Source organism: Eubalaena glacialis, chromosome 13 (genome assembly GCF_028564815.1).
Source record: "Eubalaena glacialis isolate mEubGla1 chromosome 13, mEubGla1.1.hap2.+ XY, whole genome shotgun sequence".
NCBI lineage: Eukaryota > Metazoa > Chordata > Mammalia > Artiodactyla > Balaenidae > Eubalaena > Eubalaena glacialis.
In genome coordinates, this window is record NC_083728.1 from 49,800,218 (window position 1) to 49,825,586 (window position 25,369).

Consider the following 25,369-nt stretch of genomic DNA (forward strand, 5'->3'; position numbering starts at 1 on the left):
CCAGAGTGGCCACAAACCTGGTGCGGCGCCTCTGTGAGCGAGGTAGGGGCTCGTGTGGGGTCACACATCATGGGGACGGCCCGGCTCCCGTGGGCAGGTGGAGTGTTGGGGAGCCGGCTGTGCTCCAGGCCCTGGGGCTTCTCGTGAAGTGGGTGGTGGTGGACGCTCCGTGCGGTGAGACGAGAGCCAGCTGCTGAGGTGGGGGCCTGAGCAGACCCTTGAGGGCCCACTCCCATTCCCCCGATCCGCCAGCGGCTGGTGGGGCCTCACCGGGGCCGGGCTCCGCTGTCCTGTGGAGGGTGGGTGGATGGGGGCGGAGGAGCGTGTCTCGCTGGGGCATCTTGCTCACCTCCCAGTCCCCTGTCTGTTTATCTAGAGACACCTCCAGATGCCCTCATACTGGAATCTCCATTTACTAATATCCGTGAAGAAGCTAAGAGCCATCCATTCTCAGTGGCAAGTACAGATCTTATTAAAAATGGACTTATTTTTATAATGAAAATAATTGCTATAAAATATAAAAATGACTAAGTAAATATGTATAATAAATAAATTAAAATATCATAAAATTATTATTTAAATAGTCTAATGAATACAAACTTTATTAAAAGTTAATTCTCATTTAGTTCTGGGGAGAACCAGAACCTGACTACAGAGCCGCTCAGGATGTTTGTAACTTCGTGCCAGGTAGAAGGATGAGGTCACAGCCAGGTTGCCTGAGGGCGGCTGTACCCACAGGAGGCCTTGCCCCCTGGCACGGTTTGCCCCCCTGGCATTGCTTGCCCATGGGGCTCAGTGCAGGCTGAGGGCGCTGTCCTGGCTGCCTCCCCAGGAGTGGAGCTGGTGGGCACCCCAGGGAAGCCCTGGTGGAGATTACATGCTGTTGGGCCGTCACTGGCCAGATTCAAGGCCTTGGACTCTCCATTTACAGGCTGGGCCCAGAGGAGGGTCCTCTGTACCCTGTTGCTTCCTCCTCCTCCTCCTCCCACTGCTTCCGTGTGTCCAGGGGAGCCGTGTCGGCCCCACCCGACCTCATGCTGCTCCGCTGCAGACAGAAGAGTCCTTTGTTGGGTCTCCTTTGATGTTGCTCTTCTCCCGAGTCGCACGGACCCCATTCCTTGGGGGTGGCAGCCTGTTGTGTGTGGGAAGCCTGGTCTCCTAGTCTGAGGTGTGGGAGCCCTGTTTGCAGGCAGCCCCCCTGCAGCCGGTCTGGGGCCTCTTGAGCAGGGAGTCTGAGGGCGGGGGGCAGGGAGGGCAGGGGCGCCCCCCCCCCAGCTCCGGGGGGCCCACAGGTCAGCCTGCTCAGAAGCAGGAGTGACCCCTGGGCACACGGCACCTCTGTCTGGACCCTCAGCCCTGCGGGGGTGTTTTAATTGATCCTCTGCTTATTGTCTACATGTTGCCTCCAGATCTATCGATACTTCCCTGGGTTTGACTGGTTCTTCCTTGATCCCATCACAAGCAGTGGAATTCAGTTTGCAAATGATGAAAAGTGAGTACCATGGAAGAGAATTTAGAAAAACCCCAAGAACCCCCAGAATAAGTGTCTTGAGTCACGTTAACCAAGTGGGATAGGATTCTGAATACATAGGGATCTTTTCTAAGCAACACGTCTCTGTAAAGGGAATGTCAATTAGAGAAGGAGAACCAGGAATGTGGAAAGACTGTAGGATTAGATTAAAGAAGTAGGAAGACAACATATTTTTGGTCCATAAAGCTGTTTTATTTGAAAATTATCTGTCAAAACCAGAACTCCTAAACAGGTATTAAAGCAGTAATAGTAACTGTTATTCAAAAAATGACTTTGCCTCAGCCATTTGTTTTGTGTTTGGTTATGGAAAGATGTTACGAAGTTTAATATTAAAAATATTTCTGAGGTAAACCAGCCGTTACATGTTCTATTTAAGGACTGTTTCTTTGAACAACGTTCAGATTCTGTTGACATAATCTTTGTGATATCTTAATTTCATGGGTTTTAATTTCTTCAAAAAAAAGAAAAAGGAAAAATCCTTATCTGAATATGCAGTTAACATTTAAAAATCTACATTTTTTAAAGAAGAGTTATCTGAATAGACTGGGTTCCCTCTAAAAATGACAATGGTGAGAAAGCCACCTTTGGCTGTCCCCCAGCTGAGCCTGTGTGAGTGCTGGTGGGCTGGCCGGCCCTCAACCACTGGAAGTCAGGAGCCCCTGCTTTGTGGGCAGGTCTGTTTCCAAATATTTGGTAAGGTGACAGCATGTGAGGGGGGCCTCCAGAGTCAGAGAAGCTACGGAGCAGCTTCGTGGGTGGAAGTCCAGAAAAGATGTCGCCCATCAAAGCGTGACTCGCACACCAGCAGCGCTCCACCCTGGGAGTGGAACGCGGTGGGCGGGTGAACTTGTGAGCCGCTAGCAGCAGTTGCAGACTGCCAGAGTTGGGCCTCTGAGGGGCGGCGCGCCCCCAGGCCTGGTCCTGCCAGGTGCCAGGCTTGCCCCAGGGCTGCCCTCGTGAAGCCCCCAGATCAGCATGGGATCGCCAACAACAGGTGTCTGTTGCGTCCAGCAGCTCCCCGTGAGACCTCAGTGAGGGGCGGCTAGGAGACCCTGGGCCCATCCAGTCCTTCTGTTAGGTGGTTTGCTGAAGGACAGGATCCTGTGAACCTGTTGAGAATGTTAATTTACTTGAAACTCTCAGGAATGACCTTAAATGTCATTTACACGAAAGATAAATTAGAGGGTGGCTCTTTTGCCAACAGATGTCCAGTAAAGTTCATTTGCGTGAGTTTCCTGGCCCACCTAAATTACTTAGTTTGTAAATATTGTTTTGTAACTTTTAAAGAATAGTCTACTGGCAAAAAAAATAATTTTTAATTTTCAGGAAATATTCAGGGACCTGATTTGGTGAATGAATTGATCTCTAGATTTGACTGACACCTGTCACCTAGAATAGATATTGATGGAAACATCTAAGAAATCAACTGCTAGTTCTCTATTAAAATGCCCACAGTTTGAGGCGTTCCACACCACGGTGAAGCGCTCCCTAAGCCAGGTCCCTGCTGTGGGCAGGACTGGGAGCCCAGGAGACCCCAGCTCCTCCTGAGGGCCGATCCAGCGCCTTTCTCCCTCCCTGCAGCGTGAAGCATATCTCCTGCTCCCTGCTCATCCTGCACGCCGAGGACGACCCGGTCGTGCCCTTCCAGCTCGGCAGAAAGGTGGGTGTCCGGCGGGCATCGGGCAAACTCATGTTCAGTCCAGGCTAGGCCAGGCAGGTGTGGAGGAGGGTCCTGCTGCTGGCAGGGCCCCTTGTGTGAGGGAGAGGGCAGAGAAGGTTGGCAGCAGGGTCGGGGTGGGGCTGGACAGCTGATGCCGCCCCAGAAGGAAATGTGAAAATAAGCAAATGAATATCTCCTGGGTCCCCCGTACAGGGGACTCAGCCAGGAGGGCTTGCCAGTTACTGGCTGGAGGGAAAGAACCCTTGATGGCGAGGCTCCCCCAATGGCTGGAATTGGTACAGAACTCTCACCTGTTCTCTTGTCTCTGGGATGGGACTGACGACAGAAGGTGCCATGTTGCCTCTGTGTCTGCTTTTGCTGTATTTGCTTTGCCTTTGCTGCCAGGAAGCCCGATTAGATTTGTAGGTGGGGGTAGGGTGGGAGAGAGCACTGTCTGGCCGTGGCGCTGGCAGGCTAGAGGGCGCGACGCCCAGGCCACCTCAGACCAGGCCTGAGGCAGGTGTGCGAGGGCCAGGTCCTTCCCTCCAGCCGGTCCGGGCACATGACCTGGCCATCCCGGGCTGGGAGGAGGGGGCTGAGGTGGCATAGATCCTGAGCCACCTTGTTGACAGGCCTTGACCCAGGCACACGGCAAAGTTTGAGACACACAGCCCACCCAGCCCCAGGGACTGAGCTATCGAGGCTGCTGTTGGCACTCGGGCCACCACCGCATCCCGTAGCAGGTGGCTCTCTGCAGTGCTGCAGGCCCCTGAGGAAGGGCGGTCTGCAAGATGGGTGTGAGGACGGAGAGGGTCTTGAGTGGTGGCCCCGAGGGTCCCTGCTGTGGCAGAGGAAGGCTGCAGGGTGCTGTGCACGGGGGGCTTGGGCTGCTCTTTGGAGACAGTGGCCATGGGCTGCTCTCTGTTGCAGGGGGAGGCCAGTAGGCAGGTCACCCCCAGGCCCCGGGCGCTGACCCGCCTCTCCCTCCCCCAGCTCTACAACATTGCTGCACTGTCACGCAGCTTCCGAGACTTCAAGGTTCAGTTCATCCCCTTCCACTCGGACCTTGGCTACAGGCACAAGTACATCTACAAGAGCCCTGAGCTTCCACGGATCCTGAGGTGAGGCGCTCTCCTCTCACCTGCGATGCCGTCCTGCGTGGCGATGGCTCAGGCAGGCGTGTGCGGCCGCAGCTACAAAAGCCATTTTGGGGCCGAGTCACAGTGAGGGGTCAAGAGTGTCACCCCTCCCTCCTGGGCCGTCCCCACGGTCAGTAGGGCTGTGATCTCCCTGTGGTGCAGGTCGTGCAGTGCAGACACCACAGCTGCTTCGGGTCAGGCCTCCGTCCCTTCCCACAGGCCCGTCAGGTTGCTGCTCCTGCGCATGGGGCACAGGGGGATGCAGGTCTGGGCCAGCTCCTCAAAAGCCTGTTTGTCCCCAGCTGCTTCTGGAAGGGAGGCTGTGCCCCTGGCTGCACTGCGCTGGCCGAAATCCTGGGCCAGGACGTGGGCTGCCGCCCCGGGCACCCATCTCGAGCTTGGGCGCAGAGCCTGAGGATGAGGGGTGCGCTGGTGGCAAAGCAAAGGGTTTGGATGGACCAGGCACTCCCTGCCTCCCGCTGGAGGGTGCAGGCAGCCCGCACGTCCCGGCTCGGGGGCCTCTGCTGAGCCCGGGGTGCTGGAATCGGCCCTCGGTGAGGTGTGTGCCGGGTGGTTACACTTCGCCCTTGAGGTTCCAGGGGCGTTCCTTTGCAGTTTCTTGCCTCACGGATGTGGGTTGCTGCGAGGGGACAGTGACGAGTATGGGTTTGCTCTGGGACTGTGGCTTTTCCCCATAAAAGGAATACATTACATAAAATGTAGACCAGAGAATGGCTCCAACATTGGGGTGCAGTTAGTGACCCCATCCTTGCTCCTGTGTGTCGGGACTTGACTTGGGTGCTGCCGTTGGCGCCCTGCTTGTTTAACTCAACGGGGTTTTCTGAGCGGAAGTGTGGTCCTCCAGGCTCCTTTGCGGCCTCCCCGGGTGGGCTGTAGGACGACCACAGGAGGTGGTGTCTCAGGTTTGGCCTCAAGAGGTTTGGCCGACAGGTGTCCTTCTCTGGTCCAGGGAATTCCTGGGGAAGTCGGAACCAGGGCGCCAGCACTGAGTGTTACTCACCACCTGAAGGAGCATGAAGATGTCTGCCCTTGTCCCCCCCCTTCCTCCGGCCAGCCCGGCACCCTGGAGATGCGCCTGGAGAGAGAACTCGGATGCCAGCGGGCCAGGCAGAGGAGGCCCTGGCAGACCTGAGGCACCCGCCCCGGGTGGCTGGGAGCACAGGTCTCTGTGGACAGCGTGGGTGGCGGGCATGTGGCCCTCTCTCTCTCTTGCTGCCACTCAACCTGAGGTCTTGTTGGGAAGACAGTGACAGAGCTTTCTGGCCATCGGCTAGTTGATCCCACACTTCCTGAGCTGGGCACCGGGAGCCTGGGGCAGGAGGCGTGGGGTCTTGGGACCACGTTGAGCTTTCTGGCACCACTCTCGAGAATGTGGGGAAACTTGGGTTCTTTCTGTCCCTTCCCAGAACAGACTCTAGTGGTTCCATCAGCCCCTCCCGCCCTGTGCACCCCGCTTGCCTTCCTTGGTGTCCCTGCCTCCCTGGGCGGCCCCACTGCTCCCAGCGGGGGAGGTGCTCGTGGTCTGCCTTCCTCCGATTTCCACCCACCTGTCTACCTAACCTGGCCTTAGACTGAGCATTTATTTAAGAATAAAATCGTGGTGGTGGTCTGTCTGTTTTCTCAGTGACACCTCCAGCCCAGGCCCTACGCACAGCCCCAGGCCACTCTCAGGACCCGGCCGTATGGGAAGAGGTGTTGGCTCTGTAAGGCCAAGGATCATGGGCCCTTCTTTCCCGCTTCCTTCCAGACACTGAGGCCCAGCAGGGAGGGGCATTATCTCTGGGGAAAGGCCTGTTCACGGTGGGGAGGTGGGGACGGCTTCTCCAGGTGGAGCAGATGGCATTTTTCTAAAAACCAGGCTTACACAGGTGACCTTTTCAACCTTACAGCTAATAAGCTCGTTGAATGTTGCCGTGTCGATGGACAGGTGGTGGGGTTCAGGCTGCTGGAGTGCAGAGACTCTTCTGGCCCACAAGCATTGCCCTGTTCACTCACTGGTGGTGGCGCTTGTGTTGTTTGGCTTTTTGCCAAACCAGCCTCCCTGCGCGTGTGCCGCTCCCAGCCAGCGCCTGCCAGCTGTCCCACTTCTCACCTCCCCGCTAAGTGACCTCTCCCCCAGGAGAGGGTGTGTGGCTTAATAAGGGGGCTTCGAGCTGTGCAGTACAGGGTTTGTCCCAGGTCGGAGGACTTCAGTCCACCTAAGTCTCTCCTGATGGCAGGCCTTCCTCCCCTAGGTCGTCAGGCTCTGGCACTTTCCAGTCCCGGCAGCGCAGAAATTCCCCAGGGTGGGAAGGGGCTTGTTTGCCTGCCCCCCTTGTGGCCTGTTAGCAGCTGTGCCCTGGCTGGAGGCCCAGAAGCAGGTTACACCCTCTTTCTGAAGCACCTTAGAGCTGCCCATGGTGATTCTCATATCTGGAAAACCCACGTCTCTCTTAAACCAGGTTTGAAATGGAACAGACTCTCCTGAGGTCAGTTTGTCAGTTATCTTCTACTGGACGGGTTTGCTCTGCGCTCCTGGTATCCAATTCAGGTGTGAGCACGGCCTGCAGGGCCCCACCCCGTCCCCCAGCTTCGTGTCTCCTTGGATTTCCGTCAGAGCTGGGACACCCATCCCCACCTGACACCGTCTTCATGTAACTAAAGCACGAAGTGCCCGCCTGGCCAGGGCAGCCCCTTCGTGCTTTTCTTAGTCACTGAGGCTCCTGGAGGCTCTGCAGCTCAGAGCCACATCCCCAGCTCGTCTTGACCAATGAGGCCGTCTAGACCTGGCCTGCTCTGCCTGGGCTCAAGTCTGCATCTTGTTTTTCTTAAAATTTTGTCTATGTAAGTTGCCTCAGATTTTTGGGGGGGGAATAAGGTACTCTATAAAGTAAAAATACAAGCTGTTAGTGTTTTTACAGGTGTCTGACAGTCCGAAGATAAGGAAGCATAAAAAGGGATCGTGGAGCTGGTAGCTGCTGCCCTTGTCAGCTGTCAGGTAATTAGTAATCAGGTCTACACATCTCTGCCTGGTGGCATCTCAGCTTATTACCTCGGTCCGAGCGACTAAGCTTAAACTGTGGGTTAGGACTTGACCCTTTAATGGGTCACAAAAGTCAGTCTGTGGTCAGGAACAGCAAGAAATGTGTGCACAGCTGTGAACTGTGGTCGTCAGATGCATGTGTCCCAGGAACTGCCCCAGACCTGAGACCAGGAATGTGCACTTCAGGTGCCCCCAGCCAAGGGGTGTCTTGCACACCCCGCCACCAGCAGGGGTCCACAGCGTTCTTGGGTATTTTGGGTAACAATGAGCCCCGAGTCATATCCCTCTGGGTTTTTGATTTAACCTGCAGCCATACAATTTGGGGTGGGGGGGGAGTTTTGGTCCCCAGGGCGTTCCACTTCCCAGGACCAGGAGTGGGTAGCAAAAGATGGGTGCAAAAACTAGTACAATTCACACCAAAAATGCCAACACCCAGGAGACAGTTTTCCAAGTGGCTGGGTTTGACAGTTCAGGCACTTGTGGCTCTAAGTCCCACACGCAGCTGGGGTGAGAGAACTTTCTGTTGTCAGTCCCGGAATGATGGACCATAATTTAGCCCGGCTGGGACATGGACTGCCCTGGGCACAAGAGTGACACACAGAGGCCAGATCAACCGAGCACAAGCAGGAAGGTTTAATCCATTTCTCACACGAGGCAGTGACAGTGAGGGGCACAGTGATGGTTACACTCGGCCTAAGGGACGGGCAGCAGAGGGTGCTGGGGATGTAACCACAGACCCTCACGCCTCTGGTGAGGTGAGCAGTCGGGACGGGGATGAGGGCAGGACCCTGTGCCACCCAGGTCCAGCATTTGAGGAGACAGCCTCAGGAAGCTTCCGCCCGCAGCTCCTGCCTGCTCCCTGGCCCTGTCCTTCCCACCTGCTCAGCCGCCCTCCCCAGCACCAGCCTGCTCTCTGGGCAGAATGGAAAGTGGGCTCCTCTGGGCCCACTCAGTCCTTTTCCAGACCAGGTTGTCATGCTGCTGGAAGGAGGGAGGCCGGCCTCCTGAGAGACCGGAAACGTACCCTCCTGGACTCGACGGGCACAGGGAGGGCACAGATCTGCAGCGGGGCTGGGTGTTCAGCTTCACCCAGCAGAGGCGGGGACCCCATCTGGGTCCCCAGGGCCAGGTGAGAACATCCCAGCATTGCCTCCCCAGGCACTAAACTTCAAAAGTACTATTTTTAGTTGCTAAAACAAGGAAAGGCTTCAGCTAGTTTCATTTCCTTGTGAAAAATCTTATGAAAAAGCAAAACCAAACCAATTCTGCATCAGCCAGCCTTGTCCCAGCCAAAGCTCCCTAGATGCTGGACACAGGTGTCGTCCCCAATGTCACTCTCAGTTGTCCTGGGGCCTCTTTATCTGATCAATCTGGAAACCCTGGGCAGGGTGCCCACACAGCAGCTATGAGGACATGGCCTAGCACACTGGACCCTCCCTGCATGGCCAGGAGGCAGAGCTGGGCCGGGGAGGACTGGGGCCACACTGGACGGCCAGCCCAGGTGCTGCAGAAACATGCACCGCCCCAGGCTTTACCACAGCTACCTGGCCGGACCCCAGAATCCAGAGGCTCAAAACTAAAAACGAGCTCACACAAGGTGTGTGCAAGGCTGCGAGGAGCCCAGCAGACAAGTCCACCTTCCCCCACCTCCAAGGGGCGGGTGGGCAAAGCAGCGGGCCAACTGCCCTGCTCCGTGCTGCGGGCCCGCTTTCCTGCAGGGAACGGGGGAGCATCTCACCTCAGCATCTTCCCCCAACCCAACCCCTGAAAGCCACCACCTGGATCCCTATGGCCCTCCCGGAAACAGCACTGAAAAAAGCAGGGTGCTGGCAAAGTGCTTGGAAACGGGCAGAGTCAGCAAGAAAACAAACGCCTCTGGTCCCGAGGGCGAGGGCGAGGGCAGGGGCCTAATCTCTGGGGAGGCTGGGGGGCGGGGTCTGCAGGGCAGAGGGCTCCACGCCCCAGATGTCCCGGGCGTACTCTGTGATGGTCCGGTCACTGGAGAACTTGCCCGAGCAGGCGATGTTCCTGATGACCTTTTTGGTCCACTCCTTGGGGTTCTGCAGAGGGAAGTGGGTGCTCGGTGACCTCGGGCTGTTCCCAGATGCGCTTAGGCCCTGGGCAGCCTGACGGATGACGAGCACTCTACAACCAAGAGTTCACCAGGAAGGAGGCCCACCCACCAGGAAAGTTTCCAGATGACTAGACAGAGGTCCTGCTGGGGTGCGGCGCACACAATGCACAGACACTCCACCAGAGGAGTATGCGCCCCCAGACTGCAGCCAGCACCAGGAGGGGCCTCCCCGAAAGGAAAGCAAAGGTTCCTCCCAGAGCCCGGAAGATCACTCGGTTTCTAGGCCCCCTCCTGTTCTGTCACAGGAGGGAATATCAGGGGCTGTTTTCTCGAGTGGGGGGGCGGGAGGGGTGAGACCTGGGCAGCAACTCAGACACACAAACCCCTCAGGCCGCGTCCAAGAATCTGCTTTAACGACCTGGGCCATGAACCATCTGACCCAACAACTGCACAGTCACGCCCCCATCGCCAGTGTCCCCTCCTGCTGCCGTCCTTGGCTGGGAGCACAGGGTGGAACACCCTCCTTTACCTCCCCAGGTTCAGGAGCTGAATCTTCCCAGGAGACCCCACTAGACATGCACGCTCTCTGTGGGCCATGCCAAGGCAGGGACACAGGGCCGCGGACTGGGGAGCTGGCTCCCGCAGCCCCACCTTAGAAACTCTGCTCCTTAGAGCTACAAGTCCTTGTTCTACTTGCTGTCAGATCTGTCACTTTTACAAGGAATTGTTCATCTCATTTTAAGCACAGAAAGGTCTTCACTGCTCACAAGGCCCATCCCTCACCTCAGGCTCTCCTGATCACACCCACATGGGCGGTCAGACGCAGGCTAGGGTGTGCAGAGCCTCCAGAAGGAAACTCCTGCCCTGCTCACCTGCACTCTGTGGCAGCTGCCCAGAGGCTGCAGAGGAAGGTGTGCTGGTGTGGACAGCAGCCTGTGCAGAGGGCTAGCCGAGTCAGTCCCTGAGCAGGAAATGAGGAAGCCCAACCTGCTCTGGGCCACTAGATGAACTGTGACCTCCTGGGAGTGGCCCAAGACAGCAGGACACAGTCACGCCCTACTGCTTTCCTGCCAGGGCCCAAGGACCTTACCCGGTACAGCTGGTCCACCTGGGCCTGGCACTCCACGTATGCCTCATAATCTGCAAACACCTTGAACCTGAAATGGGAGACAGGAAGCTGGGCTGGGTGGGTGACAAGTGGGAGGTCAGGAAACGGGCCTGGCTGGCTGGCTGCGTCCTCATGCTCTGCAGGACAGGGGTGGCCACAGGGACTACTCTGTGAGCAACACTTCTGGGGACGCTATTCTAGAAAAACCTTATTTTAACCCAGTGTTCTTTAAAGAACCCGTGCACGTGGGTTAGAGCTGCACAGGCTGAGGCCTCCCGCCAATTTCACCTCCAGGGAAAGGGCACAGGGTGAGCACAGGCTCCATCACCATCTGTTCTCAGGTCTCATGGGCTGAGAACTGGTGGTGCAGGATTTATGGACACAGAAACACATTTTGTTTATGATTGAGTCAGAAACACAATTCATAAAACCCCGTAAAGTCCCTCCTTGATCACAGACCTCAGCAGGGCCAAGCTCCCAGCCCCGGGCATGTGTGGAGTTACGATCGGGTCTGACAGAAGCCAGCTGACAGCATTCATCAAAAAGTGACAGACTAAACCAAAGGAACTGAAAGTGGAATAGAGGTGACAGCATTCATCAAAAAGTGACAGACTAAACCAAAGGAACTGAAAGTGGAATAGAGGTCGATTCTCAGCCTTTGACAGACTCAGCTTTTACCCCCCGGGGGGAGAAGAGGCCTGTCATCAGAGGAGGAGGCACCGCCGACCTATAACAAGTGCTGTGCAAGGCTGTGCCCCGGGGAGGGGGAGCAGAACCCCGTGTCAATGGCCTCGTCGTAAAACACCAACCATGTGGTAACTCATGGCCTCACAAGCTCATTCCACCTGAACCACTCCTGGGCTCCCCATTAAACCCAGGCTCCCTCTGCCCCGAGGAAGTCACCTCCAACCCGCCCAGGTGACGCTTGTCACTCCCGTCCAGGAGGTCAGCTGGTGCCGGGGGCCTGGGGCTGGACCTGGCAGCTGGCAATCCTGCCACCAGGCCCCCAGGCTCCCTGAGCACCGTCAGAAGCCTCACAAACCCCAGGCCCTCGGTGCAGCCGAGCCTCTGGCCGTGGGCTGAGGTGTGGGTGAGCCTCACCGAGGCCCAGGCTTGGCCCCAAACAATGTGCAGTTTTCAGCCCACCAGGGGGACCCTTTGACCCATCGGGGAGGGACAAGGGGCCTGTCCCACCTGTCATGGTTCAGCAGCATGTCGACGACACCCTTGAAACAGTCGGGCTCCCTGGGGGAGAAGAAGCCGCTGCTGATCTGGTCCACGGCCTGCCGCAGCTCGGGCAGGCAATCATAGTACTCCCGGGCGTTGTACCTGCGGGGAGATGGCAACCTCATGGGCAGGTGCTGGGGCCGTTTGTGCCCTGGGCCCAGGACAGCCAGGTGGGGTTGGCAGCCACAGGCACTGGGAGGTGGACATGGGCCGTGAGCACATCAATTCCACCTCCTCTTACTGTTACAGACGTGTGGTTGCTAGAGGACATACAAGTCACGGGCATGGCTCTGTCGCCACCATACTCCTCGAGAGGATGCTCAAGCGGCCCCGCCCCCGCCCCCAGTGCCAGGATGTTGCAGAAGAAAATGACATGTGAAACCAAGCTGGGGAGACACCCTGCGGCCATTAGGGAGTCTGGGGAGAGGGAGGCGTGTGGCAGACATGGGACAGGGCCGAAAGGGCCAGCGCTCACAGGCTGACAAGGTTCTGTCTGTCTGGGTTCAGCAGCTGGTGCCTGAGGCTTCAACAACTCCCCTGAGGAATTTTAGGCAACTAGGCAATTTCAGTTGCACAGAATTAGGCCGGGCTGGGACCCCTCAAGGTATCCAAGGGTGTGAAAAACAAGTAGAGGAGATCTGAGGTCTTGAGAGGGACACACACCCTTTCCGGTCCAGGGCTTCCACGTCCTCCACCCGCAAGCCAAAGATGAAGAGGTTCTCCGCCCCAGCTTCCTCAGCCATCTCCACGTTGGCTCCGTCCATGGTGCCGATGGTGAGGGCCCCATTGAGCATGAACTTCATGTTGCCTGTGCCCGAGGCCTCGGTGCCCGCGGTGGAGATCTGCTGTGACAGGTCGGCGGCAGGGATCACTGCAAGGGGGCGAGAGCAAGACCCATCAGCCATGAACCACTCAACACGAGAGCAATGGGAACAGCACAGAAACACCACGCACTGCCCACACCACCTGTACAGCTCCCTTTTTTGACCCAGGGCAGCCTGAGGCAGAGGATCCACAGTGGAGACGCCTGAGAAGCCCTGCAGGTGGCAAAGGACCTTTGTTCTGGAAACTTCCGCGGACGAGGGCCAAACCAAAGCCTGGTGGTGTCATCACTCCCTTGTATCCTGACATCACTGCTGTCTTATTCGATCAGCCCCGCAGGCTCCTTAAATGGCTTAAAGAGGAATCCGACTCACAGCACCAGAGGACTGGGGACAGCGGGGGGACAATCTTCTTGTGGCCACATGCACCGAAGTCACTCTGTGCCGTTTAAAGACTGGCATAGCGGCCAAGACACGACCCCATCCACGGCCCTGCAGCTTCTCCCAAGTGTGGGTTCCCTGCGTGAGTTTCTCCATGTGGCAGCAGGAACGCAGCCTCCGTCCTGCCTGCCTTGGCATCCCTGCTCCCACGTCCTCAGCTCGTCCTCAGAGCTGATGCTGCTTCCCTAACCCAGCTGAAGGGCACTCAGGGTCAGCCAAGACCAGAGCCCAGCCCCTTCTTCAAGGTCAGGTCCAGGTGCCACGATAGAGACACAGGCACCCCCGGCCCCTCAGGCAGAGGGACATGAGCAGACGGGATGGTGGACACGTTACCACAGCCAGTCCAAGAGCTGGGGGAGGGTGCGGGGCCCAACCCCAGGCTGGCTGTCCCCAAGGTCAGTTCTAAGGAAGTGCAGGAACTGGCCTGGGAGTGCCAGGCGGCAGCCGTAAGTTGCTTTAGAAGCTCAGTGAAACACTAACCCCAAGCCAACCCCCGAGCCACACATGGTCCATGGCAGTGGTGGGACCACAGGGATGGTCCTGATGACCCGGCGCAACGGAGGAGGAGGGAGTGCGTGAGCCTGCCCTTCACTCAACGGCTGGAGGGCAGCGCACAGTCTCATGGATCAGAGGGGCTGCTACTCGGGCCACAATTCCAGGCTCAGGTTTCCCAGCACTTCCTGCCAGGTCTCCGGAAGTGGCCGGCTTAGAAAGGCCTGTCCAGCTCAGGACAGCTATGCTCCAAGGCACATTTGGCCACAGGCCCTTCTCCAGATGGCAACACATACCCAGTACCCCCAAAGTGGAGTGGCCCCAGGCTAGACCCTCCCAGAGCAGGTGCAGGACGCCAGGCCAGAGTGAACAGGTGGGGACGAGCAGAAGCATCCTCTGGGGGACGGCGAGGGCCAGCAAGAGGGAGCCCCGGCGCAGAAAGGCCAAGCTGAGGGGCAGAGGAGCAGAGGAGCGAGGGGGGGGGGAGCAGTGGGAAGTTCAGAGAGCAAGGATGTGTGAGGCCAAGGACGACCCACACACTTGGTGGCAGCAGGGCTCCCCCAGAGCCAGACCGGGGGTGGGGGGGCCCTCTGCCTGGGCAGCCTGGTGTTGGGGCCGTTAATCTGTCTGACAGGCCCTGACCAGAGAGGACCACTGGCTGCGCCCAGGGAGGGCAGGCTCACCTTTCTCGGCCAAGGACACTCTGTAGTTCTCCAGGAAGATCACTTTGAGCCTGTCGCCCACAACCGGATCGTGGTTGACAACGTCGCCGATGGACGTGACCAGCTTGATGATCATCTTGGCCATGTGGTAGCCGGGCGCTGCCTGGAAAGGGGGAGGGGCGCTCAGCAGACACCCTGTGCTCAGGTGCAGGGCAGGGTCGCCGGAGCCCGGGCTGGACATGCCCAGCCAAGTGGCTCTGCCAGCGGGGGGTCCCACGGGGGGCGGGGGGCTGAGGCCATGGCATCCCTGCGTGTCCTGCCCTCAACCTGGCAGACGGACCCACGGGGCATGGCGCCCCACCCGCTTCCTTGTTTCCAACCGAGCACCTCTCATGACGGCACCTCACCCACGTGCACAAATCTGTCAGCCTCAAGCTTGGTTTTCTGATTCTAGTTGGTTTTTCCAGAAATGGAGAGAGAGAGGGAACAAGGACCTCTGAGAACTGACTACTGACTTATAGGAAATGCAGGGAACCAAGGAAGGTACTGGGAGATACCAGAGGGACGTGGTTTGGGGAAGACACACAACACGATTTCTGTAACAAATTGCAGGGGAAAAAAAGAGGGGGACGTGGAGGAAAACCTATAGATGAAGAGATTTAAGAGGCACAGCTGCCCGTTGCCATGTGAGAACCTTGCTGGGTCCTGATTCAAACAAGCTCAAGATATTTGTAGCTGTCACAAGACAGCTGCATGTGGCCCTGGCTGGATATTTAATGATGTGGAGGAATTCTTGTCAAGTGTTTTAGGTGTGATGGTGGCGCTGTGTGGTTTTGCAGGAAAACATCACTGTGAAGACAACTGATTAAGTTCTTAGGGTTGAAGTGTTATAATGTCTGTAATCTACTATGAAATGGTTCAGCAAAGTCTGGGGGACAGGTTTGTGGATGTTCTACAGTTCTTTTTTTCTCTTTTTAAAAATGTTAATTTTAAAAAAATTAACATTTTTTAACTTTTTGAAAGTCCACATCTCTAAGAAATGCATATGGCAATACTGACAAACAAAACAGCATGCTGGGGTGGGGTGGTGGTGGGATGAATTGGGAGATTGGGATTGACATATATACACTAATATGTATAAAATAGGTAAGTTAAAAAAAGAAAAGAAAAGAAAAACCCCAGCATGCTGTCCGGAGTCTGCTTTAGAAACATCAGGAGTCGGTGGGCCGGGGGACGGTGGCAGAGACAGAACAAGACGGGCCTGCCCGTGAGGTGCCTCCACCTTCATATGTGCTCAAGTAAGAGGCGAGGACAGTCCTGGGCCCACCTGCAGCCCCCGTGAAGCAGCTGTGCCCGGGCTTCTGGGAAAAGTGGCAGAGGGTGGGGACGCAGGCCCTAGAGTGCGGAGCCCGATGATGGGACCCACTGATGCCTGCCGGCGATACCCTGGGACTCTCAGATCCCATGTCCAAAAGCACATGTAAATAAAATGAATAAGGCCAGGCTGAGCCGAGAGCAGGCGCACATCTGGCTGACGGAAGCAGCCAGCGACTCACGTCTACTCGGCACACAAGTGCAGGGGAGGCGTGGAAAGCTGGCAGTTACACAGAGAAATGGTGCTGCCCCATGAGAGGCAGGGGCCAGCAAGCCCAGTAGAGACTGGCCCTTGGGGCTGGGGACCCCACTCCCCTGGGCCGGGCAGACAGGGGCCCCATCCAGCTCCCTCCTGTGGCTGAGCTGATGGAGCCTGACCTGGCCCAGAGGCACACCTGGGGCCAGGACCTCTGGGCTCTGTGTGCAGGTTGGCGCCCGGCCACCCGCAGCATCCAGCCCCGACGCAGAGGCACTGCTGAAAAGCATGGTGGTTTGTGCATCCCCAACCAACGCCAAGCAGGAGCAAAGAAGACGTCACCTCACCTTGCCCCCGATCATGACAGTCCTGGGCACAAAGGCCTGGGCTGGGTCCTTCTTTATTCCTGCAGGACAAACAAAAGAGAGCCACGTGAAGCCCCTGGAGCCAGACATGCCTGAGCCCTGGGACAGGCCTCAGTGACAGCGTCCTCAGAGGCCAGCCCGACACAGGTGCTGCACTGCCAGGAGCTCCTGCTTACAGAATTCTACACTTGGTCCAGGTTGGTTTGGAAGGCCAGCCAGGAGCAGACTCTTCCAGAAGGTTCAGTGGAAAAGCTGTGCCTTTGCGTCCAAAACAGCCCAACACAGGAGCTTCTTTGGGTCTGGTCACCAGGACTGAAGGCCCTTGCATGTGATGGGTACTCAAAAATGGGGTGACCTTGGGATGGTGATGATTCACCGTCAGCCTGCGAGGGGTGTCAGTGAGACCCCAAGCCCCCTCCGTCACTGGGGACAGAGGGTAAGAAGCCCCCCAGACCTTTTCTGCACAGGAGCAGACAGCTCACCTCCAGCCCCAGCAGAATGAGGTGTCCTCACCAGGCCACCGGTTTCCAGATTTCAGCTGGGGGGCGTGGGGGGCAGGGAATGTCTACAGAAGTGACAGGCTGCCCTAGATGGCATTCACCAGAGTCAGGAATTGGCCGCAAGATTTACAGGAGCCACTAAAGGGTCACGGCTGATCTTTAACCTCTGACTTCAGGTTCTAGTAGGAACATGACCGTCCCTTAGTTCTGAATCTTCCCGCTTCCAGATTGTGGACAGAGTAACAAAGAGAACAGGAAAAAAAAAAAAAGCCAAAAACCCACAAACTATATTTTTACTAAAACTAGTAAAGAAGAAAAATACGCTAACTCCAGATCATTGAGCAAGTCCTGCCGGGTCATGGGATGGGTGCGAGACAGGGCTGTGAAGTCAGGGTCTCAGGAACCCCAGCCTCCTGGGGGCTGTGAGCGGGGGAAGGGGAGGCAGGAAAGAGCCCCAGGGGGCCGGGCGGGCAGACCCTGTCGGCACCCCTCCTACAGGGAAACCTCGGAAAGGGGGTCTGGACATCCTCGTGGACAGAGGCCCACAGGGCCATGACGCCTCCTGAGCCAGCCTGGACTTGGAGCCCCAGAGAGGTGTCACAGGTGGGGAGGCCTGCGGCTGCCTTGAGCTCACGAGGCCCGGCCAGAGTCCTGATGCAGCTCCTCAGACACAAGCAACCAACCCGAACACACAGCTTTGCCACAGACGAGGGAAGTGGAAGCAGCCTCCCTGTGAGTCTCCAACCTGTGAGGACTGTCAACGCAGACAGGAAACCATAGCACCGAAACGCAAGACCCCGTGAGAAGGCAGAACACAGGCGACAAGGCAGAACCGACCCACAGAGTGCAGCCCGATCACAGAAGCCAGGAGGGAGGGGAGACACGCAGAAAACACAGTAGACACACACAGCGTGGAAGCGGGACCAGCAGACAACATGGAACAGAAAAGGAGGGAGAGCTACCAACAGGCAAAAAGAAGGTGGTGGAAGAAACCAACCACACACCTCACTGGAGCCGCAGGAGAAGAAAGCCAAACACATGTTTTAATGTATTTCAAGGAAACTTCCTAGAAATGATACAAGATATCAACCACCATCCTCAGAGTGCCTGAGCATCAGGAAAATTGACCCACAACAGCCGGCACCCAAGACACAGCCGAGTAGAATGAGCACAGGCCAAGAGAGCAGCTCACTCCGGACCCACCCTCCAGATGGTGCCGCTCAAGGAAAGAACGGGAGACTGAGAACATCGCTTCCGCGGAACCACCCTTCCCGCAAAAGGCCACAGACTGCTGTGGACGTGGAAGACCTCGGGGCACAGGAGCTGGGCAGAAGGGTGACCGGACGGCCCTGTAAGAGGACTGGGCGTCTCATCGCAGACTGAAACCCAGGTCAGATTGAGGCGAGGATAGCAGAGCAGCACCCCGTTGTGCGCTGCATACACGCAGGTGGACGAGCGGGCAGGTGACACGTGCCCTGACGGCCCCATCGGAATGCCGCGGGCGCCCCGGATGCTCACAAGCCGAGCAGAAGCAGCACCCTGGGCAGCAGGAAGGCAGCGGCCACAAGAGGTGACGGGAGGAAGGGCAGGCCACCCAGCGACTGGCCCTGCTGCTCATAGGCGGGGGACTCGGGGACGCCGCAGGGGAAACGACAAAGAAAATGCAGAAAAATCACAACTGCAGAAGAAAACCACGGCAAAGAGCACAAAACAAAGTCTCCGTGAACTGCCGTTTCTGGCCCGGGAGGCACCCCCTTCAGCCACACGCACAGGAGGGCCCTCACCTGGGCCTTTTCTGAGGGTCGGGTCAGAACCACTCAACCCAAACTAGCATCCGTCCTGTCACTTCACTGTCTCACGAGCGAGCAGATCCCTCAAGACAGAGTCTCCCTCACTGGCAACTGGAGACCTGATGTCCTCGAGGGGAGCTCTGCGTCTTGGAAAGTATTTGGTTCCTTCATTTTCAAAATTAGTATTTGCTTTACTACATTACAAGATTTTAAGAACCAAGTTTTGGGCTTCCCTGGTGGTGCAGTGGTTAAGAATCCACCTGCCAATGCAGGGGACACAGTTCGAGCCCTGGTCCGGGAAGATCCCACATGCTGCGGAGCAACTAAGCCCGTGCACCACAACTACTGAGCTCACGTGCCACAACTAACTGAAGCCCGCGCACCTAGAGCTCGTGCTCTGCAACAAGAGAAGCCACCACAATGAGAAGCCCGCACACCGCAACAAAGAGTAGCCCCCGCTCACCGCAACTAGAGAAAGCCCGTGCACAGCAACAAAGACCCAACGCGGCCAAAAATAAATAAATTAAATTTAAAAAAAAAAAAAAAAGAACCAAATTTTTCCTTGAGGCTTTATTATCTTATTTATAGAAGTAGCAAATGTTCATAGTTACTTTTAGGTGGGTCTTTGATTCACATGTGCTTCAAAATCAAATGCCACTTAAATAGTTTAAGGTGTATAGATGTAACATACTGTTTCATCTTCTATGAGTATACTTCAAATGCCTCACCTGCTAAGTATAATCTCTCCAAATAACTTAAGAGGAGTCTAATAACGATAATAACTAAGTATGAAAGAAATGCTACACCAGACCTAAAACCCAGCCTCCAAGTACCCCCAAGCGTCCACTCTGGAGGAGGTGCAGCCCCTGGGCCTCAAGCTCCCCAGCCTCTGAGTTCACGTCTCACTCCTTGTAGCTGCTCTGTTCTGAACACAGAAAACCAGAAGGTGCCACTCAAAATGAATGTGCAATGTCCTCCCCAGTGGCCATGTGAGAAAAAGGCCTGGTCGAAGGGTGGGTGGGGCGCAGGGGCGGAGCACTCACGGTTGTACAGGGTGACCACGTGCAGGCAGTTGAGCAGCTGCCGCTTGTACTCATGGATCCTCTTCACGTGCACGTCGAACATGGACGAGGGGTTGACCTTCACCCCGTACTCCTTCTCCAGGAAGGCAGAGAACTTCGCCTTGTTTTCCTGGGAGAACAGAGGTAAGGATGGTGGGATGTTCACAGGGCCGAGCCCCCAGGGCTGGTGTCAGAGACACAGCAGGGAGGGGATGCCCGGGATGCGCTGCCACCCCAGGGAAGACACAGAGGGACACAGAAGGTCACCGGAGCCTGGTGGGCAGAAGGGGGAAGCATGATCCTGAAAGTGGATCCGCATGAGAGCACGGAGATAAACAGGAAAGTAGACATGCAAACCCAGGAAAAGGAGCAAAGAATGAGAAAAGCAGAAAAAGGAGACGAGGAGACCTGGGGCGGGGGCGAGACTCCAAAACGAAGACTATATCTGGGTCCCCGAGGCCAGGCTGTTGGCACAGTGGAGGGTCAGTCTCGGTCTTCAAAGGCCGCCCAGTGGGCCAGGCCGCCTGGCGGTGAGGTGGCCACAGGGAGGCCCAGGTGTGCGGACAGCATGTCAAGTGCAGACGCGAGACCTGCATCGATTCCCACTGCTTCCCTCCAGACGAGCTCTCCTCCGGTCCTGGGGCAGCGGTGCGCTCAGGGGTCAGCGGGCCCCCTCTGCAAGGCTGAGTGGGGGGATGGGCCCCTCACCGGGCCTACCTGCTTGACCTGGGCCACGTCCCTGATGAGTGCCTCGTCACTGACCAGCTGCAGCAGTTTCTTCAGTTGGCTCAGGTCCGTCAGGAAACCCTCCCCGATTCTCTGCCGAGCCATAAGGGAGACGCGGTTTCTGCACCTCTTCTCCCCCCCTCAGCCCCAGGCCCGCTCCTCTCCCACGACACCCCCTCCCAGGAAACACCGCACACCCGGCGCCAGTCAAGTCCCGACCACTGAAACGTGCCCTCAAATGTACGCGCCTCCCCCGGCTCCCCACAGGCCTGAAACCTGGGGGCCCGTCTCCGCCCACCCCCAAGGCCCGCACCCGCCAGAACTGCGAATGGACGGAGGCCTTCCGGCCGCTCCCGCCTGGCCTGGGCAGCCCACCCTGCCCCCGACGCTGCAGCACAGCACTGTTTCCAAACGAACCCCAGCTTCAGTCTCCCTGTTTCTAATTTAGGACAGAGAGGAAAACTCCTGGCCTCCAGACACCTGGGCCGTCTCCGTGGCCTCACCCTGCACCGAGGCCGCACCAGCCAGGCTGCGGGTGGTCACGTCCCTGCAGCGCTGCTCCCGGGCCCTCCCAGTAACTGGGCAGGCAGACCTCGGCTCTGCCATCCCTTTCCAGAGAAGCCTCCTTGACACACAGCCCGCCCCCCAGCACCCCCGCCGCATCCCCATGTCCAGCATGCGGCCTGGCCCCTGTGTGACTTGTCTCCTTCCTCGCTGAGCACGTGAGCACGGGAACAAGTCAACAACGACCCCGTCCCTGGCTCACAAACCTCTTCAGGGGCAGCTGGGCCTGAAGCCTAGGACTTCCCCTCCGAACTCCTGCACAGGCCGCCAGGGCTGCTGACCGACCGCCCGGCCCCCCACACCCGGGGCGACAGTGGGTCCCCACCGCCCGCACCGTCCAGGAGCCATCGCTGTCCACACACAGAGGAGCGGGTCGCCGCCCACACGGCCCCAGGCAGCTGCCGCTCTGCCTGCCCACAGCTCCGGGTGGGCTCAGAGGCGCTGGCCTCACCTCCACGATGGTGTCCGCCAGCCCCGGGTTACACAGGAGCAGCCACCGTCGGGGCGTGATGCCATTCGTCTTATTCTGGAACTTCTCTGGCTCCAGCTCGTAAAAGTCCTTAAAGCTACAAACACAGACAACGGGCAACTGTCACGAGCGCTGTTTCAAACAAGGTGAGCGAGAGGCACAAGGCCCTCTGAAGGGAGCCCCTGGGCGATCCAGAGCCCAGCCTTTCTGTTCCATTCCCCAAGGAGCCCAACTCCACGCCAGCATGTGGCTGGAGCCTGGCCACCTCCCAGTCGTCGTGACAGTGGAGAGTGGACGGACAGTGGGGATTAAACTGTACATCACACAAAGCCTCAGGCCAGCACCGAGGACACGGAAGCCTCCACACGGACAGACCTGTCCAGGACTGCCGGGCGCTCACACGAGGCGCTCCACAGGTCTGGGGCGAGGATGGAAAGGAGGAATTCCAAGACCACATCCCACAAAGAGGGGGCAGAAGCAGGGAATCTGACTTAAGAATTCCTCCTTCCTCTCGGGGACGAGCCCCAGCCCGTCACACCCTAACCTCCACCCTGGCGGGGCGCCGAGGCCCACAGCCAGCGGCACGCGCTCCAGAAGGAGAGACTGCCTGGATAGACCGAGAACGCAGACAACGGGAAGGGCTCCTGGTGACAAGAGGGCTCGGCTCCCCAGCATCGTCCACCGAGTCAGAGCCTCACCCTCCCACCGCCGCGCTCTGGCAGTTCACTCGCCCTGGTGCAGGCAAGCGCAGGCCCCACTCACACTGACTGCTTCACGATCTCCGAGTGGATCCTCGCCACGCCGTTGACAGCGTGGGACCCGATGACACATAGGTGGGCCATGTTGATCCGCTTGCAGTCCCCTTCCTCGATCACGGACATCCTCCGCAGGCGGCCCACATCCCCGGGGAACAGGGCGGCCACGTGCTGCCGAGACAAAGCAGTGAGCAGGAGGGCGGGGGGCTGCTTTCCCCAAGAAAGGCCCAGGGCGGCTGCAGCCCAGCCTGACTGGGCCCCGGGCGAAGGTCTGCCTCGGCCTGGGGGCAGCGGGCCTGGCCCGTGGGCTCGGAGGGGCTGAGAAGGCGCCGTGTGCTGTACAGGAAGAGACGGGGATGCTGCCCGCTGGCCCAGGCAGGGTGTAACCGCAGTCTACCAGTGAGAATAGCTACTCTTTCACCGAAAGATTAAAAAAATGAACTATAATCACACCTGAATTCTAAGTTCCCCTGTGCTTGTACCACTATCCTTTCTGTGGGTGACAGAGGAAAGACAAAGGTGATTTGTTTGCAAATCACCCAAACGCTGCAGTGATGTCTCAGGACAAAGGCCTCTGGCATTCCAGGAACAGACACTCACATCTGAACCTGCTCAGAAATGAGAAGACTCCCCCCGACGCAGCAGGGGTCCAAGCGTGGGGACCAGCCAACAGCTCTGCCAAGTGACAGCCCCAGACCCCAAAGTCCTCTTCTCGAACGGCTATTCCCTTCAAGAAGTAAAGCACCTGTCCCGGGCCAGACGATCTGACGTGGAGGGCAGAGGAGGGCCCGTTAGAGCAGGGCAGCCCTCTCCCCTGCCCACATCACCACAGGAAGGGCGTGCTCACATCCAGGTGCCTCTGGTTGATGGCGTAGACGATCTCCAGGTGCCGTGGCAGCAGCTTCTCAAACATGGACACAGGCCAGCGCTCCAAGGCCTCGGGCAGCACCGTGTGGTTGGTGTATGCACAGGTCTTCCTTGTGATTTCCCAGGCCTACAACATTCCAGAACACCCCAATGTTTTATTCAGAAAAAAGCAGCTCGTGGCCAGATGCCAAGGTTAGGGGAACATGTAGGGTCAGAGGCAGGTGTTCAGATGCCACCAGGAAAGGCCCCACACATCTCTGCTCTCCGGGGCCCAGAACTTCCTAAACCCACAGTGAGCCCTGCACCCTTCACTGTCCTGACGCGCCCCACGTGCACCTCACATCCTGACCCAGAGCACACGCAGAAATGAGCACCTTACCTGCTACCTGGGAACCACCGCAACTTTCCTCTGTAAACCAGACAGAGCTCCAGGCAGCTTTGCTTTATTTCCACCAAACTGACTTCACACCCACAGTCCAGAGAAAACTGGTCAAGTGTGTGGCCCTACCCTCCACTGGCCAGGGGTGAACAGGGTCTGCCCAGCCCCAGCCAGAAGTGCAGCCCCAAACCAGAAAGGGGCTCTGGTGCTAAAAAATGGGGTAAAAATGGTTTTATATGTTGATTTAAGTAAATGAGATCAACAAAACCCCACTAAAGAATCTAGGACCAAAATAAGTGAAGCAGGGAGAACAAGCCTATAAATGTGTAAACGAAGTATTTCTTTAAACTGAACACTTCTGGGTTTTTCGCCAAAATTCTAAGATGAAAAAATATAGGTGAGCAGCTCTCAGAAGCGTCAGAATCCTTTTCTTGTCCTCCAGAAAACCACCCTTCTCTGGCCTTTAAACGGCTGCTCCCACTCACTGTGTCCTGCCCTTGGGAGAAACCCCAGACCCGCTCCTGGAACGTCCTTCTCCCCATAGCCCCGTCTTCCCAGGGCCAACTTCCTTCTGTTGTCCCGAGGCCACCAGAGAGGCCTCCCTCTGCGTCCCAGGACCAGCTGTCGGGAGAGGCGGGGAGGTGACCCCCGTGCCCCGGTGCTCGGGGACACTGCGCTCGGGCGCTCGGGCTCACCTTGTCCCAGTCCACCTTCTCCACGTCCACCAGGATCCGCATGAGCTCAGGGATGGCCAAGGCCGGGTGGGTGTCATTCAGCTGGATGGCCACCTGCGTTTACACGGGGTGACCCCTTCAGTCCCTTGCCCGCGTGTGCAGAACTGGGGTCCTCGGCTGCCCGCCCCAAGGAGCCTGGCCATAGGGCTGGCAGCAGGAAGCAGACGGCGCTGCACGGGCTCCGGGCCCAGCATGGAAAGCCGCGGAGGAGCAGGGAGCAGGTCAGGGTGGAGGAGCCGCAGGCCAGCCCCGCAGCACGCGTCCAGAGCCCTCCCCGCCTTGGAACGCCGCTCCTGCCTGACGGACACTGGCCAGTTGTGTTCAGATTACTGAACTGAGCCTGCAAACTGGCCGCTTGGCCCGACGGAGCCTTTCACAGCGTTCCCTGCTGCCTCGACGCCTCCTGAGGCCCAGGGCAGCCCTGGTCAAGGAGGAAGGCGGCCTGGTCCCCGGGCACGAGGAGGCCCAGGTTGGGGAGCGGCTTCCCGCCCCGCCCCCACTGCAGCTGGAAGGAGGAGGCCCAGTCCGGGAACAGCCTGTCTCCGGCACGGCGCTCACCCCTCTAGACACGCACCTTGTCTGGAAACGTCTCGAAGGAGGTCCTTACGGGGTCGCGGCAGCCGAACTTGGACGACTTAAAGCGCCGGATGATGTCTTGGAGGGTGGCGGCCACCACGAAGTATTCCTGCTTCAACCGCAGCTCCTTCCCCTCAAAGAACTGAGGACACGCCCAGCTCAGCCTCCGCTGCATGGGCTCTTGGGGCCCCCGAACCCAGGACAGGGCCCAGGCTGGGGTGCGGCCCAGGGGTGCAATGCCTCGATCCCCGGTGCTGGGGCCGAGGCCAGGAAAGCAACCTCCCGGGTGCCTCACGTTCCAGGAGGCCTCACGCCTGAAGCATGAGACTCTGCTCGGAATCTCGGGGTGTGCTGGGGCAGGGCATTTTCTTATGAGCCTTTCAGCACAGGGCCCTTTGCACATATTTCCCTGATAAAATAAGAGGAACACACAACCCACAAAGATGGGCAACTCCTAAGGGCTCGTTTGGTGGCAGTGGATCATGTGGCTGAGGCCCCCGCCACACAAGTGGGGACACCTGCTAAGAGCGTTCCAAGCCATGACCATGTGGTGTCTCAAGGCGTCCCTGCAGAATAGGGACTGCTGGCCCCACGCGACAACACGCCACCCAACTCTTGGGGAGCTGGCACCAGGTGCTGAAGAGCAGAAACGGCTGGACGTGAGGTCTGAGGGCTCCGCGGCCCTGCACTCGGCGGCCGTGTGTTTATGGGGAGGAGCGTAGGTGTGAGGCCAGGAACCTCCTAAGAGCTCCCCTGGGCAGAGGGCAAAGGAGGGGCTACCAGCACACAGGTGCTCCTGGACCCCGTCAGGGATG

At 57.9% G+C, this 25,369-nt stretch overlaps 2 protein-coding genes across 4 annotated transcripts in view; one reads left to right on the plus strand and one right to left on the minus strand.

Moving 5' to 3' along the window:
* ABHD12 (abhydrolase domain containing 12, lysophospholipase) overlaps positions 1–5,479 on the plus strand; it is a 67,960-nt gene extending 62,481 nt beyond the window's left edge. The window contains exons 8-13 of one of the 3 annotated variants that reach the window (XM_061207961.1): positions 5–42; positions 377–456; positions 1,410–1,492; positions 3,113–3,191; positions 4,185–4,312; positions 4,633–5,264. In XM_061207961.1, the coding sequence (XP_061063944.1) occupies positions 5–42; positions 377–456; positions 1,410–1,492; positions 3,113–3,191; positions 4,185–4,312; positions 4,633–4,858 (634 nt within the window). In that variant the 3' untranslated portion in view covers positions 4,859–5,264. Of the gene's footprint in view, positions 1–4; positions 43–376; positions 457–1,409; positions 1,493–3,112; positions 3,192–4,184; positions 4,313–4,632; positions 5,267–5,300 lie in introns of those variants that run through there. The other 2 variants (XM_061207962.1, XM_061207963.1) reach the window with 2 other exon arrangements.
* A 2,503-nt stretch (positions 5,480–7,982) lies between these two features.
* The window catches only part of PYGB (glycogen phosphorylase B), a 54,272-nt gene continuing 36,885 nt past the window's right edge, over positions 7,983–25,369 (minus strand). The window contains exons 8-20 of the mRNA XM_061209591.1: positions 24,553–24,696; positions 23,940–24,032; positions 22,846–22,992; positions 22,006–22,169; positions 21,226–21,340; positions 20,202–20,303; positions 19,467–19,614; positions 16,116–16,174; positions 14,220–14,361; positions 12,446–12,653; positions 11,750–11,884; positions 10,538–10,604; positions 7,983–9,433 (exon numbers count right to left, since the gene is read on the minus strand). Coding sequence (XP_061065574.1) covers positions 9,281–9,433; positions 10,538–10,604; positions 11,750–11,884; positions 12,446–12,653; positions 14,220–14,361; positions 16,116–16,174; positions 19,467–19,614; positions 20,202–20,303; positions 21,226–21,340; positions 22,006–22,169; positions 22,846–22,992; positions 23,940–24,032; positions 24,553–24,696 — 1,677 coding nt within the window. The 3' untranslated portion in view covers positions 7,983–9,280. The remainder of the gene's footprint in view (positions 9,434–10,537; positions 10,605–11,749; positions 11,885–12,445; positions 12,654–14,219; positions 14,362–16,115; positions 16,175–19,466; positions 19,615–20,201; positions 20,304–21,225; positions 21,341–22,005; positions 22,170–22,845; positions 22,993–23,939; positions 24,033–24,552; positions 24,697–25,369) is intronic.